Below are 16,034 nucleotides of genomic sequence, written 5' to 3' on the forward strand. Positions count from 1 at the left end.
TGCACAGCACAGCAGCCCGGCTTCTTGCAGATATACAGCAAAGCTGGCACGCAGTGCTTGGAGCAGGGTGCTGAACGGAGGGTGCCAGGCATCACCCACAATTCAAGACGTGCCCCAAAGCTGTGCAAGATCAGCGAGATCGGGGAGGTGATGGGGAAAAACGTATCGTGCAAACATGGCCCTGCACAGGCAGACGTCGTCAGTGACTTGATGCCATTCATGTCACCAAGACCAAACCAAACCTTATATATTTGTCGGTTGAGTGGCAAAAAAATAAACTAAAAAAAAAAAAATACACCAAAGATGTGCAGTTTCACCTCACAGTTCAGAAAGAGGCGAGCAACGGTGAGCAGCCCTGGGTTTGCTCCCCAGCTAAATAAGCCAGAAGTTACTGAGCCACCCACCACAAGAGAACAGAATAACTCTGAGCACTTCTGAACGCAAGCACCGCGAGTTTTGCTGCCTTCTGAACACTCGCAGCCCTGCAGAAGCTCAGGTTTTGCATGCAAACTTTTGCAGTCTCTTAATGTTACAGGCACATGCTTTCAGACCCAGCAGTTCTCTACAGTCTAGATATGAAGGCTGAGCCCTTTAACCAAATTACTAACTGAAACCACCCTGATTTGTGTTTTTTTTTTTCGTTTTTATTTTTTGCCATCTCTCTGGTCCAGACATTGAACTACGGATCGCCTCTGGACAGGAGTCACTCCCTTATTCAAGGAGATATTCAGGCAGATAAAGCGACTTGTAGATTTGCACATTTTCACATAATTACCACCAGAGCCTGCAGCAGTCACGGGCACAAATCCTGCAACCTGGGGCAGTCCAGACAGGCAGCTGAATGGAGCAGAAGTACAGGCTGAATGCCTGGAGACACAGAGCGGTACCAAAACCAGCCTGCGAGGCTCCCCTTCGCATCCCAGCCCGCAGGAGAGCTGCTATCTCCAGAGCCATCTCACGGTTTTGTCATCAGGAGGAGCAAAAGTAAATTCCACAGAAACCCGGCACAGCCGCTGCAGCCCAAAAGAAGCCGCTTTGGGACTCAAGTGCTCTCCACCCCCCCAAATTCCACCGCACCTGGGAAAAATGTAGAAGCTTGTAGGAGAATCAATAAATATTTATTGTTTAACCAGCAGTATTTTGACTGGGGATGTAAGCATGGCCCGATGCCAGTGAAACCAGAGCCTTCTTGGCCAGCATTGCAAACAAATTTTTTTTTTCTGTATCTAGTTGGGAGATTATAAACTACACAACGAAGGAAAAAAAAAAAAAAAGAAGAAGAAGAAACAAGGCAGTGAGCAGCTTAGTCACGGAAGAGGAACAAAAGAGCTGCGATGCATAACTATGTCGCGGGTTAAAAAAAAAAGGGACACAGGCCCAATTTTTGGCTGCCAGACAGCTGTACAGTTTGTATCAGCTACAGCGCTGAGGCTTTACGCTGGATCAGAGCATATATCCCTGGCTTCAGCAGAGCAAAGCTGATTTGGACAAGCTGCAAACTGGCCCGTAACTCACAGCCGACAAGTGAATCTGGGGAAGACAGATTTCAGTCGGTCCCCACCGTTCCTGTCGGGATCCCCAGCTTCACAGTGCCATGAATGGTCAGCCCCTGCTCCCAGAGGAATCTTCACCTTCAAGCAAAGCTGATCACCCCTCCCGTCTTCACTTCAGCTGGTGCCCTGGCACCACCCTACCAAGCTCAGGTCTTCCCCTGAGCAAAATGCATAAGCCTGTAGGATGCCAGCAGCTCGATCCTTTCAGTTCATCCCAGGGATAGCAGTGACACTTGCTCTCCTAAATCTATCCTAGATAAGGTTTGCTCACCTTAATATAGCTCACGTGCCCATGCAAGTACCAGCTAATGGTGTAGAGAGGAAAAGACTCTCTTTAATTGCCTGAGACAAATCCACATGGATTTGTTCCTTTCTTCCCCCAAATCCCGACTGAAGTACTACAACTGAAAGCAGTCACTCGGCCTGACAGCCCTGCCTGCTTACACCCCTACACCAGATTCAGACAAGTCTGCTCTGACTCACACCTACCTCTTCCCTGAGAGGTAGCACCTGAGATGCATCTGAGTGCCTGAGACATGTCTGCTCTCACCACAAGAGCACAGGAGGACACCAAGCCGCCTTCCATCTCACCTCCAGCATCAAGCTGGCATCTCCAGGTCTAACTGCAGCAATCTCTTCGGGATTTGGGGTAGCGGAATGGCAGCTAGCTTGCTCCTCAGCTCCCTTTGGAGAGCTTGCTCCTGCACAGGACTGTGTTATCCCTTCATTTTATAAGGCTTATCAAAGCATAGCACGCCATAATTACATGGCAAATTAGAGGCCAGTTCGTGTAACTACACTGCAATTGCACAGTTGTTACATGCTTTGGGGAGTACACGATGAAAAAGAGGAAGAAATGGGGCTTTGCTCCTCTTTCTTGCAAATATCACTGCCCTCTGTACCGAAGCTAAGAACGCCGCAGTCCGGGGCGTACTTCATGCCGTGGATCCCTGAAGGATGAAGGGTGAGAGAAGGCTGCACAGGGCATCATCAGCTGCCCCCTTCCCAGCTCTTTTCACAGCTTTGTTCCTTAAGTAGACACAAGTTGACACTAAAAAAGCTGGTGAAAGACAGATGCAGTCTCCTCCCTCCTGGGAAACTGTTCCCCCATCCTAGCTGGATACCACAGTGATGGGCATTTTGTAAGTGCATAGGAAGATAATTGCTCTTTTTCAGCTCAAATTCTCACCTCCTCCACCGGCAATCAGCATCGAAAATACCTCAGGAGCCAGAGGCCCTCAATTTATTAGAGTCTCCCTCTTGCCGGCTGAGGATTCATGCCCACACTGAACAATCCACAGCCGAAGAGGAGCTCTCACCTTTGCTGTCAATGCAGATGCAAAAACATTCAGAAAGATGCCGGATAAAATTCTGTGCTGCCCTGAAATCTCTTCACCCTTCAGCGTTTCCTTTCTCCGGGCTTTCCTGGGTTTCCAGGAAAACCCTCTCTCAGTTTGCATGCACACAGCCTGTCCCAATGGGTGCAGGCAAGCAAATGCTCCTCCAGCACCAGTACGCAGAGGAGAGAGGGGTTAGAGGATAACTTGAAGCAGAGAGAGGCAACTGCTGTTTTTTTTTGGTGCTGGGTTTCACCTGGTATGCAAGAACGTGGCCATGCAAGCCACCAGGACCAGTCTCCAGACAGCAACAGGGAAACTGAGTCAGGCAGAAATAGGAGTAGTCCCTCGGATGGGTCGCTGCTGCTGTGACCCTGTTCTGTGCACACACAGACTGCAGAGCAGAGGCGTGTTTGGGAAGCTGGGCTCTCCAGGACGCCATCCTAAGATGTGTAATGAAGACACATTCTGGCTTGTAAAGCACTTGGCTATTTCCCTGCAGCAAGGCACAGCGCAGGTGGGCAGATGCTTGACAGAACATTTGCATTAAATACGAACTCCCTCATTTGTGTATGTTAAAAGTGAAAGCAAAGGACAAGAAGAAGAGATTGACCTGTCTAGGAGAGGCTGTGTGATGCAGCAGGTCCTCCACCCAAATACACACTGCTCAGAGCCTGTCCACTTCCCTGCACCCTGCAGCAGGAGTTACCTTGCTTCAGCCCTGTACTGACCATGTCCCAAACCCCAAAGAGAGGGAAGGGCTCCTGCCAGATAAAAACACACCCCTGGGATCCCACCCACACACAGGCGAATGGAAACAACGCGCCCATCTCCTGGATGTCCTTGGGGTCCACATGGGAAGCACCAAAAGGGATGGACGGGGTCCTGCCGCCTCCTGGAGCTGGGATTTCGAGGCAGACTGAGTCCTGGTTTCATGCCAGGCAGGAGCAGGCCCAGCACCAAGCTGCACCTACAGGGGAAGGAAGCGAGAGGGGAGTGGATGCAGGAGAAGGGAGCCCAGCATCTCTGCCTGCCATTGCAGCCCTCCTGCAGTACCTTGTGGGAAGCCCTGGGGCAGCAAGTCAGCAGCCTCATTAGCAAGAAATGCAGTTATCTCTCAGCACTTGGGAGTCCCAATTACACACTGCCAGCTTCCAGCGAGGGTTGCGGAGCTGCTTTTAACTCTGACCGCAGAGAACAAACAGAGCTCTGCAGAACTGGAGGAAACAAATTGATTTGCAGCAGGCAGCATTTACCAGTTGCAATGTTAAGTTCCCATTAGGGTTGATTTTCACCTGGTTTGGGTTCTGACTTCAGAGGATGAACTTTCAACTGTCTGTGATTAAAAAACAAAAAAAAGGCTGTAAACTAAATCCCACCAACCCACTGGTGGATCAGCCACATATTTGCAATCAAAACTGTGTTAGCATACGGTCCATCATACCATTACGAGGAAAACCCACACACACAGCCTGCACATTAAAGCAGGAGCCCACCACTGTGGTATTTGGGTTCCTGACCTACTCATCTTCCTCACACATTCTTGCTGGCAACAGCAGGGGAACTTGGCTTTGGAGCTTTGTAAAACTTCACATCCCCTTTAGGTTATTTTTAAGCCCTTTGGACACGCTGCAAACCTCGCTCCTACACACAGGGGCTGCCTGCACGTGCAGGCTTTTATTTCAAGGCATGGAAGGGACGTTGCAGTGCAGCCAACGCATCTCTACAGTTTTATAGGGCATCAAGCACCTGGCACATGAAACATCTCGCACAATTGAAAACCTCTGCCTGGAACAATTCTCCCTGCCTAGGATTAACCCTATGGATGCTGTGGAGCAGATTCACTGCCTTGCTGGCATGTAAGGAATGAGAGGCCAGACTCATTTTGAGGCCAATGCCCATTTCAAAAGAAGGACAATGGGCACACTTAGTGGCAGATTCCTCAAGGAGACCAAGGGCTGGGTGAGCAAGAGCTCAGCAGCACTCCCAAACAGACAGGAGTAGAGAAAACTTGACATCTATCTCCTATGGATGCTTGAAACAGAAGCTGCCAGCATCCATGCTCCCTCTCTCAGCATCAGTCCGACCGTGCAAGAAAGCTGCAGCATTCTCTAAAAAGTTACAGGGGAAATGAGGTTAAGCCAGCTAATTGACAACACTGACCTTTCTGGCTCAGTGTTAGCACAGCCACCAAAACAGAAGCAACTGCAGCTGAAGTCGATAGGGAGTCAGCTCTTTTTTACCTTTTTGGTTTTTGTTTTTCAGCGCTCTTCCTGCCAAAGTTTAAACTTTGGGTCAACGCTAAAAACTGCTTGCTGACATAAGCTGCAAAAGAGCTTTCTCAGAAGAAAATGAACTTAAGGCAGCACGAAATGCTGCGTCCTCACTTGAGGGAAAAGGCAATTACATTGATCCCATGCTCCAACACCTAAACAACAAAGACGCCTCAGTAACACGCTGTCACCCACGCCAGGAGATGTTTAAATTTCAGCAGATATTTGGTCTGAATTGAAAGACAAACAAACCCCACATCCTCCCGGCCCTGCCCCGATGAACCAGGTGTTCTTCCTATCCCATTTTCTTCCTCTGCGAGCAAGAAACCTGCAGTCACGGCCTGAAGCACGGCAGTGAGTCTCCAGTAAACCTTCTTTTAACCCAAGCTTTAGGAAATAGACACAGTCAGACCCTCAGCTGCACCAGAGCCTCTCGCTTAACCTGCAAAGGTGCTTTGGAAAATTATTCCTCAGCATCTCCACTGCGTTTTGAAGCCTGACCCTTCGGAGCCCACACCTGAAAGTAAGGCTCAGCCTGGTCAGGGGCAACAGCCATAACCAGCGGCCAGGTCCTCTACGTGCTGCTGTTGTGAGATGGGTCACGCACAAGATGCTGTCCCCACATCAGACCCCGTGCAGCCCATCGGTGTGGATCCCACAGACGTGTGCAGACTTACTGGGGCTCTCTGCAGACAAGCTGATCCCACACAAGGCTCTATTTTAAGCCTGAGCGCTAACCGCTGCGCGGCCGCGGCCCCCCGTGCTCCAGCAGCCAGCTGTCACTCCATGTCCCCTCGGCAGCCTGAAATCATCGCCTGGTGGGACGTGATCCCCTTGCTGGATTTCCTAGAAGTTCACTAACTGCCAAAGACACGCACAGCTCTGTTTTCATTTCCTTCAGCACACCAGCGCTGTGCAAAACCCAGCAGCCTCCCCTCGAGCATTGCGGGAGCTGTGGCAGGGAGAGGGAAGCAGTGGGACCGCGTCTTGTCCCCAAGGCCAAGTTCTGTCCCTGCAGGCTCCCAGCACCATCCCCTGCCCCGAGAGCGAGGCAAAAGCCACCGCTGAGAGCCTGAGGTCAGCCAGCACCAGGACGTGCCCAACAGCCCTTATTATGGTAAAAACTCAGCTACCAGCATTAACCACAGCCAGCAGCAGCTAAACTTATCGCTAGGACGACAACAACAACAAAAAAACACGCCTCGCTGCAGTAACCCGCTGCTATCATCCCCGAGAGCTCCAGCACCCTTCCTCCACCCATTTCTTCAGAAAGGGGTGGAAAATAAAAAGTAAAAAAAAAATCAGAGCCTCGGGCTCTCCGGATTTAAACGCGGTGCATCCTCAGCACCGCCCGAGCCGTGCTCGGACCGCTCGGGGCGTTTGCAGCGGGGACCGGGGTTCCCCGCGCCCCCCTCCTTGGGGACGCTTCGTGGGGGCTCCTAAAAGCCCGGCGGGGGTCGTCGTCGCCTCCCTCCCTCCCCCGGGGGGCTTGTCCCGTCCCCGCTCGGGGTCCAAAAGCGTGAGACAAGGCGGCTGGGGTGCGGCGGTTCTTCTTTTGGAGGAGGGAGGGAAGTCTTGAAAGTGCTCCGAAAGCAACTTCGCCTTCCCCCAGCGGTGCTGCCGGGCAGCGCCGCTCCCCTGCAGCTCGCGGGTCCCCTTCGGAAGGATCCCCCCCCCCAAAAAAAAAAAAAACACAGATCTCCATCCCCCCGGCCTCCCCGGGCGCTGAAGCGGGGAGGCGAGAAGGGATTCCCGCAGCCCCCGGGGGCAGTAGGGCGCTTACCGGCGGACGGGAAGAGATCGATGTCCACCTTCTCCGTCTTGATGATGGTCAGGGTGGGCTTCAGGTCCACCGCCGCCTTCATGGCTGGGGCTGGGGCTGGGACCGGGACCAGGACCGGGAGCGGGGGGCGGCTGCTGCGCCCCGCCGTGCGCGGAGCGGGGCGCCCGGGCGCCTGCTTCCTCCTCCTCCCTCCTCTTCCTCGCCTTCCTCCTCCTCCTCTTCCTCCTCCTTCCCCTGCGCCTTCGCTCCCCTCTCTCCCCTCTCCTCCGCTCCGCTCCTCGCCGCTCGGCTCCGCTCCGCCTCGCCCCCCCGCCGCCGCCGCCGCCGCCGCCCCGGCCCGGGCTGAGCCGCCGAGGGGAGGGCGCTGGGGGCCGGCCCCGAGCGGTGACAGCGGCGGGGAGGGACCCGCCTGGCCCTCCCCTCCCCTGCCCTGCCCTGCCTCTGCCCCTGTCCTGCCCCGGCCCCCGCCCCGGAGGCGGCCCCGGCTCGGTGGGGAGCGGAGCGGGGCCGGGGGGCGAGAAGCGGGGCTGAGGCCACCCCCCGGTCCCAGCAGGAACGAGGGCTCGGGTGGCGATCCCCGCTCCTGTCCCCTCCGTGGGTGCTGCCCCGCTTTTGGGTGCCCCCCTCCCACCCACGGGTGCGCCCCGGGCCGGGGTGGTCCGGGGGGGATTCAGGGCACACACGGTGCCGGGGGAGCCAAAGCGAAGTTTGGGAAGCAAGCGGGGCAAAAACGCTCCTAGAGATGCGCGATGAGTATCGTGCTGGCGGGCCGGGAGCTTAACAGAAGAATATCGGTTTTCACACAAAATATGTTTTATTATATTTAGGTAGCAAAAACTTCAGACCACAAACGGCAAAGCAGAAAGGAGATTATGACTCACAGATGGCAATTTACCGGTACAAGTGTAAAAAAAAAAAAAAAAAAAAAAAAAGACATTAGCAACCAGCGTTTGTGGTTCTCTCACTCAGAAAGTCTCAACAGCCTCCGAGACGCTGGCAGGGACCAGCTCTGATCAAAGCTGGGCTAAGGGGAACGTCCCGGCTGTAACGGGGTGATCGGGGCCCAGTGCGTCAGCAGCCGGGCTTTGGGGCCGCCTGCAGCCCCCAGCAGGAGCCAGGGTCCCACTTGCAAGCACAATAGAAACCTTCAAACATAGAGATTGGCTGCGGATGCAAATGTTACAGCTCAGAATTATTTCTAGCTGCTTCAGAGCAGCCTTTCTCATTCGCCTGAGGCGTATTTATAGAAGAAAAGTCAGTGTAACTAAAGGAAGCTGTGAGGTGCGGGGCCAGAAAGTGAGAGCCTGATGCTAGCCGCCGCTTTTACCTAAGCAGATCACTCAGGATGCTCCAATGCTGGCAAGGCCAGGGGAGCAGCTAGCTCCAGGTGCCTCACCTGCTGACAAGCACTTGTATTTCCAATTTTACAGGCAGCTCTGTTTCCCAGTCACCATCCACTTGCAAGTTCAGTTCCTCATTCTTACAGAAAACCAGTGGCGGCAGGGTAGGACCAGTGATTCACCGTGTGACCAGTACACAACCGCTCCCCACGGATCCCTGCATGCTTTGGAGAACCTCTGAGCTGTGCTCGGTGCAGCAGGCAGGGCACAAGGCTGAGCATCCCTGTTTGGAACCCATCACAGGAATCTGAGAGTGCAAAGACAATGGCTGCAAGAGTAAAGAGTGGTCCCCACTGCCTCTCCCCATGTAGGATAATGGGCTTGCATCTGTCCTGTGTTTGTTTTTTTCCCCTCTTCCCCATACACGATGGACAGCAGTGACTGAAGGAAGAGACTGCAGAGAGGAGGCTGAGCAGAACGTTTCTAGTTCAAAACCAAAAGGGGATTCAGAAGCAGCAGCTGCCTCTCTGTAGGCGCCCTTCCAGAGCAGCTTGGGAAGAGAAACCTGAGGCAGCGATCGCAGCCTGAGAGCCCTTCCTTTCCTTTCCCTTCCTTTCCCTTCCCACACCTCTCTCGGAGCGCTGTGAGCACCAGGTCCCCGCTCAGGCAGGCTGCGGTGCACGGCGGGGAGCGGGGCCGGGCTGGGAGGGCGCGGGGGGCCCAGCTACGCAGCTGGCTGCGGCGGCGAAGCCATCAGAAAGCACCTGCGGTCCCAACCGTATTGAAATGACCCGACTGCTCCCCCGGCTCGGTGGTGCTCAGTAATCCTCGCTGCTCAGAGCGAGCGCAGCCTCCTGCAGCAAACCACAGTCCCCAGACACACACACAAGACGAGGCACGCAGTGAGGCCGCAGTGTCGCGCCCAAGCTGATAGGGACAAGCTGCTGACACGGTGCAGGAGAAGGTTCCCACCAGCAGAGATGGTCCCACATGGAGCAGAGTAGCCGCTGATTATAAAAATTAAAAATTAAGATTAAAAAAAAAGATTAAAAATCTGCACCAGAGGCTTCAGCTGCCTCTCCAGTGCCTGCACTTCAGCCCTGCTCCCGTGGGCTGATGTGTTTGGCTCGGCCTCGCCTCTGAGTGTTACAGTCCTAAGGACTGGCTCGAGTCCAATGCACCTGTAATGAGGCTCCTTCTCTTCTGGACCAGTACAAAGGCTCTAATAAAGACCTTTCTTGCAGCTTGTGTGTTTTTTATTAGAGAAGATACACACACTCTTGGCATGCCGGCTCAGCACTGATCCCGCAAAGCTGATGACATGAAGCCACAGCTTGGTGCAGCATGGCTGCGGCGAGGCTTTGAGCTCTTCCACTCCCCCACCTCGCCCCCACCCCTGCTCCCCAAATTTCTGTTTCGTCTTACTCCTGCGATGCACAGCCCCCCCTCCCTGCAGGACCAGGAGAACATTTCCAGAAGCACCTCTGGGGCAAAAGAAGTCAAAGTGGAGGAAAGGAGAGGGAAAAGAATGGAGAGGCTGTGGACAGAAATTTCCTCCCAGGGCAGCTGAATCTCTCCTTCGAACTCAACTCCGTCCTAGCGGCTGCCTTAATTTGTGTTCACTTCAGAGCCTGCAACATGAAAGCCCTGGCTCTGAACTCCAGCTGAGCCGCTCAATGGCTCAGTGTTCGCAGAAGGCATGGAAGGAATCCATTGATTAGTTTCTTCAGCTGGGATGTGACCATTTGGAGTCCAAGACCTGCCAAACATGACTTTGCCTCAGCAACTGGTTCCTATTTGCTGCTTACAGCCTTCAGAAAAATCTTTCCTCTTCAACATCCAAGTCTCACCCTCCTTTTCCACTCTGTCGTTATTCACCATTAATATCTATTCGCGCTCTCTCCTGTTGAGGGAGGGTGCTGGGTTGTGGACAACAGCCCTCCTGCCATTAATATAGTCAAAAGATCTTGCCGTTGATCAGAGATAACCATCTGCCCTCTCTCCACAATGCAGTCTGATTGTTTTTCAACAGTTTGGAACAAAGAAAGGACAGGCAATAATGCCACATTGTTCCCAGGGACGCTGACTAACCTTGGTCTAAAAGAATAATAATTATTATTCATTTAGCACCGAGAAAAGGTATTGCAGAGCCTTTGCTGTGATGTCCGAGGGCTCAGGGAGGGCAGGACTGTCTTTCTACCACCTTTTTCCAACCTGGGGCTGGCTCTTTCCATTTAGCAGGGCCAAATTCACTCCTGCCACGGCCCTTCTGCAAACTGGCAGCTGCTGGCCCTCCTCCAGACGTGGCGTGGCTGTGACGGCTTCTGGGATTCACCCGCTCGGCTGCTGGCTGAGTGAAGAAGGCGCTCTCCTAGCACTGAAGCGCAGCCACCTTTGGGGTGAAACACAAGGGCTACGTACCAACGCGGAGCAACACCGCCCAGCTGTTATGGACAGGAAATGAAGAACACCATAGCCAATTAAAACTGCAGGGGGATATTTATGGCAGAACGTAATTAGCCAAATTGGAGCCTTCCCCAAAACTGCCATGGGATTTTTAATGACTGCAAGCGGTCAGGGCCTCAGTTTGATGTTTTGTCAAGTAAACAATATCCAGAGGGCAGGAGGCAAAAATCAGGAGCAAAGGGGAAGGAAAAAAATAACACAAGAGTGTCCTGCAATCCCAGGGAGAAGCAGAGACATGAAAGGACTTATCGCAAGGGGGTCATTGTTGGAAAGAGCAGCAGCCACCACTCCAAGAAAGGAAGGAGCAGGGAGGTGGCTCTGGGTGTGGAGGTGGCCCGCTGCAATGAGAGGAAAGAGCAAGCAGCTGCCATGACCATTCCCCGGGGAGATACCTTTCCTGGAATTTAAAATTATATGAGAAATTCTTTCAAGCACCGCAAGAGCTGGGAAGCATCCGAGGGAGTTGTTTTACACTGGTAAAGGGAGGCTGGGTTAGTAGCTGGGGGCTGCAGCCTCCCCTTGTTGGCTCAGTGGCTGGCATGGAAGTAGAGCCTGTCAGCCAGCACGCACTGCTGGTGCCCCCGCACTCCCCATGGGGAGGGCAGGCAGCTCTCGCATCCAGCGTTCGTGGCCAGGAGATGGTGGCCACCACGAGAGCACTGGCTGCTGCGTGACCCAGATGGCTACAGCCTCTGGGGTCCCCTGGCCGCTCTGTGCCCGGAGTCACGGAGGGTCCCCGTCCTCTGCAGCGCCTGCACTAAAAGCCAGTTTGTGTTCACGCTGCGGAGACGCAGACTTCAGCCCCGAGCAGCCCAGACAGCGCTGCCACAATAACGTCCTCTGATTGCCCTCCAGGCGCGAGCAGAGGAAGCCGCCTCCGAGCCTCCACGACTCCTGCTCTCATTAGCTTCCCAGAGGAGATGGCTCACAAAAGCATCTTTGTGGCCAGCTTGGCGTCAGGAGCCCAGCTCACAGAGCCCCGCGCGGCTGCCACGGAGCCCCAGCCCGGCCAGCACACCGTGGGTACCTCAATCAGTGCTCCCGCAGGCTGCCTAAGCATCTTCGAGTGTCTCCTGCTATTGGTTTCCCAGCGATCCCACGCTGCTTCTTAACCTGATTAGCTAATCTGGGCTCAAGCGATGTAATTCTGCCTTGAATTTCGTTGGCGGGGGGTGCTGTCACTCACTTGTTACCCCGCTGGAAGAGCTGGCTGCATGGAAAATCCTTGTAAGCTGTTCTCCAGCGCTGTTTGTTCCCCTCTCCTCCTCAAGTAACAGCACCAAGTTTTTGGTAAACATAACCTGAGGACTTTTGCTGTTTAACTCATGATGCTCACGATTACCCTGAGCACGCACAGCCCGTACACATCAAACCTCATTTGTAGGGCCTCTCATCTTTGGTCAGATCTCCCAGGCAGCCTCCTCCGCAACAGAAACAGATGCAGTCAGATCAGACTCAGGCAGCACATCTCTGTTCACAGCTTCACCCATGGCATTCACAGATCTCTGGCAACAGAGGCTGCTGAACTGACTTCTGCTGGTCTCTGAACCCCCTTCCCTTGGAAAGAGGTGAGGGATCACAAAGGAGAGGCAGTGGGATCATTGCTAATACTCCCATAAAGCAAATCTCCTGCACAGCTAAATACCAGTCACTAACATTTCTCTGCTCCTTTCATCTTTTGCAAGCAATAGCAAGCAGAAAAGCCACTGTTTCAGAACATGAAGCTGCAGAAAGTATTAAGCAACATTTTATTTTTACAGAGGTGCCAGAAGCCACACAAGCACCTTCCTGGGAAGGTCAGCCCGGTGCCAACCTCTAGGATACGAACCGAGAGCCTGAGGAACAGCAGGCACAAGAACAAGGCGCCTGCACGCAGCCAGTTGGCGGTGGGAGGATCAAACCCTGGAGTGCGATGACCCTCAGGTTAACTCTGTGGCCAGGACAGAGAGGCTCAAGACATGGAAGTTTAATTCCTGGTCAATATTTCCACATGACCTCTTACAAACCTTTGTGCCTCCATCCCCCTGCTTTAATGGAAGGCTGCTTTCTTGCTTCACAAAGGGTCAGGAGCATCGGCTCAGCGGTCCCGAAGGAAAAGCTCAGGGGATGGGGACCATGACGGGGTCAAGCCACAGGGAGATTTGAGGGGGCAGCTCAGGACGGAGACGGTCCCTCCACACCAACCGTCCCACCGTGATCACGGCAGTGCCTACAGCAAACCCACGGAGATGGGCCCGGTCGGCCCAGCACACCAGGGTCACATCCTGAGCGGCGGCTGGTCAGGAGGGGGTGGCAGGATGGGGCCCCTCGGCACCCAAAGCCGCCTGCCCAGGGCACGCTGTGCCGGCAGGGCCTTCCTCCTGCATGCTGTCGTGCTCCTTGGAGGAAGGATTCGCCCGCGTGTGTGTTTCAAAGAGCAAAACCCGCACCCCGCGTCGGAAACCTCCTCACTTCCAATTGTCTTCATTTGGCAGCCAGGCCCGCTAGTGAATAAACGACAGAAACTATTCCGCTCTACACGTGTTTGGGTTTTTCGGGGTGGTTTTCTTGGACAGCGGTCCTGGCTCTCCAACAATACCCGTCTTGTTCAGCCCCGCGCTGCAGAGCAGGCTTGAATAGATCTGTCTAAAATTATAAGCGGGCAGCCCCTAGGCTCTGCGAGATCACAGGCCACATGCTGGGGCTGAACAAAGCCTCTGCTATTTCCTAACAATTAGCCCAGCTAAAAGGACATCTATCTCCTTCTATTAGAGCCACCACGTGCCTCCCAGTCAGTCCATTGTGCAGCTAATTAAATAACACGCCTCTCTCCCCATGAGGGTCTCCTGATTAGCTCGCCTCAGCCCTAAATCCTCGGTGGTGTAAATGGGCAAGAGACAGCTGGTCGGTAGGGGCCTGCGACTCCAAGCATCGTCACCCATTATACAGCTATCATCATCACCCGTTATTTCAGTTTTTTAATTATCTTCTGAAAGCTGTTGAATGGAGATCTAGAGATACAAGGGGTTCTTCACACAAACTGGTTTGCTTCATGTCCGCTTGCCCACCGCCTGCAGCCAAAGTTGTGCAAATAGCTGATTTTTTATTTTTTTTTTTATTTTTTGCTTTGCTGGTAGTCAGAGAGAAAAAAAAAGTAGACACAAATGTTTTTTCTAAATATGTTCTGGGTTAACGCAAACCATTTTTTTTTTTTCACACGCTTTTCATTGGGCTAAAGTAGCTAAAAGAAAATAACGAAAATCACGTGTCATTCATCTGAGCTCAAAGTATTCATTTTTGCACTTTTCAAATGGGAAGAAATTTCAAAATGAAGAAAAAGGTCAATTAAAAATAATCCATTAACAAGCCCCCTTTGCACTCTGTTAGTTACTTCACCAAAGTTTCCAAGGAAGGGACAGGTCTCAGATGCATTTTCAGCAGGGAAGCCCAATTCATGTTTTAGCATCAAGAGTGAGATGAAACAAAACACGTGGCTCTGCGTTGTAACACGGTGCTTGAGGTTTCCTCCCGGTCTGCAAATCAGTTCTGGCCAGGCAAGCCAAGTCGTTCAGAGATCATCAAACATCACGGGAGCTGCCTGAAGCATCCTGAGCGGTGCTGCTGGATGCTGGGGCCACCCCCACCCATCCCCTGTCCCTGGAGGGGATCACCACGGCTCTTCTGCCGAGCCCGACCTGCACCTGCTCCAGCCGAACTTGCCGAGCACCTTTTCTCTCCATTCATCCTCCCCAATTCTTTAGGATGAGTTACTCCTGCACCCCGCAGCCTTGCACGACAGCTCAAAACTGCTAAATCACTCCAGATGTTCAACACCTCAACCCACCGCTTCCCACACGCTCCCCAGACCCGGAAGAAATACAGCTTCTCTCTGCCAAGTCTACAGTCAGCAATAGCTGCAAATATTCCCTTTACCTCCTTTAAATCATTATTTTCCACCCTTGGCTATTTAAATCATTATTTTCACACCAAGAGAGCATGGCTGGAGAACTGGAATGTGGGTCAGCAGACAAATGAGCTGATTTCCTGTGGACCTGCGGCTCCAGGACTGGAACAGCTGGACCCGCGCAACAGCCAGGGCTCTTTCCACCCAAGGAAAACAGAAAGACCCCAGCCCTCGGCTCTGCTGGTGGGGAGGCAGTGGGAGGAAGGGCCCGGAGGAGGAGGCAGAGCTTGGTTTCCTTCTGATGGGAACGGGGAGAGCTGACATGAAGCTTGCTCCTGGTTTCCCAACCCACGAGCTGCCCTCGCTGCTCGCAGCCATGCTGGGCAGCAGCTGCTGCTGCAGCCTGGGTGGGAAAGTGCTGGGAAGCTCTGGAAACACATCAGAGCTTGCCAGGAAATGTATTAATTAGTGTTTGTGTGCGTGTGCACGTCCATAGGGTGTTATTGTAGAAAGCACAAGGATCAGCTCATTGTTATCTAAACCGTATTTCCCCTATGCTCAGGCAATGCTAACATTTTACACCAGATAATCAAATTTTAAAAGGATTTATCAACAGGGCCGGGTAAATTGTCATTGAAAGGTGCTATACGACTTGGTTCAAGGCCTACGAGGGGCTAGTACAGGAGTGAAGCCCAAAACACAGCCTCAGCATGCCACTCAGCTCTCTGTCCACTTTCAAACCCAAGCAGCCAGGTCTGACTGCTCCACTCATCGGAAACGTACAAAAAAAGGGGAAGAAAAAAAAAAGATGCCTTGTGTTAACTGCCTGCCTCCCCTCACCCAGCTAGTGCCCTTTATCCCAAAGCTATGGGAATGGCTCCACAGGCCACTTGATTAATAAGAGCCCAGGGGGGAAAAATCGTTTATATAACCTCGTCTTCTCTAAACTTCCTAAGTGCTTCAGAAAGTGGCTGCCCTGGAAACCCAAACTGGAAACGAAAAATATTATCTCTTCCATTTATAAACATCTCCAGTGCTAATGAAGTGAGGAGCAGCAGCGGCGGGGAGGGGAGTGGCAGGATGCACTTGGCAGGCGTGGGAGAGCCCCGATGAACCCATTTCGCTTCAGGTGGGTGCGGAGCACAAAGTGCCCCCGCTGCAGCCTGGTGCCACCGCTCGCTGCTCACTGCTCCCCGGCGAGGCCCCAGAGGCATGTTGGAAGACGGACGGTAAAAAAAGCATCTGCTACACCAAACACAGAGCTGGACCGACAGTCTCACGGGGTGCGAGTGTGGGGGAAAGGAAGATGGGGCGACACACAGAAACGCGGGAACAGATTGATGAGACCCAAAAACAACGGATCTCATAGCTTGAAGCTGTGGCTCGGATGAGGCGTCAC

The 16,034-nt window shown here is 53.2% G+C and overlaps 1 protein-coding gene across 2 annotated transcripts in view; it reads right to left on the bottom strand.

Annotated features, from left to right (window-relative positions):
- ETS1 (ETS proto-oncogene 1, transcription factor) overlaps positions 1-16,034 on the bottom strand; it is a 77,584-nt gene that overhangs the window by 41,353 nt on the left and 20,197 nt on the right. The window contains exon 1 of one of the 2 annotated variants that reach the window (XM_084495892.1): positions 6,947-7,181. The exons of the other annotated variant lie outside the window; for it this stretch is intronic. Within the exon in view, the coding sequence (XP_084352018.1) occupies positions 6,947-7,028 (82 nt within the window). The 5' untranslated portion in view covers positions 7,029-7,181. Of the gene's footprint in view, positions 1-6,946; positions 7,182-16,034 lie in introns of those variants that run through there. 2 annotated transcript variants of the gene reach the window in all.

This window comes from Aythya ferina (genome assembly GCF_964211825.1).
Source record: "Aythya ferina genome assembly, chromosome: 22".
NCBI lineage: Eukaryota > Metazoa > Chordata > Aves > Anseriformes > Anatidae > Aythya > Aythya ferina.